This window comes from Etheostoma spectabile, chromosome 2 (genome assembly GCF_008692095.1).
Source record: "Etheostoma spectabile isolate EspeVRDwgs_2016 chromosome 2, UIUC_Espe_1.0, whole genome shotgun sequence".
Classification (NCBI taxonomy): domain Eukaryota; kingdom Metazoa; phylum Chordata; class Actinopteri; order Perciformes; family Percidae; genus Etheostoma; species Etheostoma spectabile.
Window position 1 is genome coordinate 24,086,711 of NC_045734.1, and position 1,289 is coordinate 24,087,999.

Consider the following 1,289-nt stretch of genomic DNA (forward strand, 5'->3'; position numbering starts at 1 on the left):
GGGGTGACAGAAACTACGCACTATAGCTTTAAGTTTAACTATAGTTTTATTAACCTTGATAAGTAACCAACTTTGAATGAGAAGAACAAGTGCCAACTAAAACTACTAACATATTTGCTTTGCATACATGTTGTAAATGTAAGTATTTTCCTTTCTTTGTAGAACTAAAGAAGTTTAAACGCTACCAGATTGTTATGACAAGCTACAATATCATCGGAGAAAGCCCACCCTCCACCCCAGCCGAGGTGTCTGTTGGAGAGGCAGGTATGTATAAACAGAAGGGATATGTTCGACTGGTCACAATTTCAATGTATGGTCCACACATCTTGTTTATGAACATTTACACTTTCAACATTCACACGCAGATTTATTGTTAAATGTCTTTCCTGTGTTAAACATTTAGTGTGTTGTGTGGCCGGGTTAGCTCAGTTGGTAGTGCGGGTGCACATATGTAGAGATAGTTTACTCCTCGACACAGTGGCCGCGGGTTTGAATCCGACCTGTGGCCCTTTGCTGCATGTCATTCCCCCCTCTTTCTCTCCAATCTGTCCTGGGAAAATAAAGGCCTAAAAATCCCCCCAAAAATTAAAATACATTTTGTGTGCCGTTAGAAAGTTGCATTTTGGGCACATAAAAGTTAGGAAGTGAATCTCTAGATTGTTTCTCTTTTTATATCAGTTACAGTGAGTTATAAATATCCTTCTTCTTTTTCAAGATTTCTTGAGACATATTTTATCACAATATAATTTTAAGCATGAAAGAATATTCTGGGCCTTGGAAATATTAGTTTAACAGACCAATCCCATATCAAGGTCCACTTACTGTACTTGCTTTTGCTCAGTAGTTGTCATGATTTCATCCGTAGCACATCATGCTTTTGAGGATGTGATATGTGTGAAACCTCTGGAAGAAGCTATCCAGAGGACCTTGAGATGTTTTATGAAATTAATATTTATTGTCTCTGTTTTGTCTGCTTTCTGTCACTCTCCCTCTCTTCTCTTTCTTGCTTTGTCCTGTCCACGCCTCTTGTCCTGTTCTCATTGCCCCTTGAGTGGCATTGCTTTATGTGTGTGATGGTGTGTGTAAGTGTGCGCGCGCATACATCTGGACACAACTGAATGTCATCAAGAGCAGCACAAAGTCATTCTAAGTCAGTCTATTTTGTAGTGATGGCCCAACCTCTGTTTAACTTTCCCCGCAGAGTCAAACCATGGATCCATTACACAGACAGGAGTGCAAATATATTACTCTCTCTCGCACACACACGCACACAGACACACACACACACA

At 40.0% G+C, this 1,289-nt stretch overlaps 1 protein-coding gene across 1 annotated transcript in view; it reads left to right on the forward strand.

Annotated features, from left to right (window-relative positions):
• sdk1a (sidekick cell adhesion molecule 1a) overlaps positions 1 to 1,289 on the forward strand; it is a 259,374-nt gene that overhangs the window by 245,749 nt on the left and 12,336 nt on the right. The window contains 1 exon segment of the mRNA XM_032542220.1: positions 163 to 264. Coding sequence (XP_032398111.1) covers positions 163 to 264 — 102 coding nt within the window.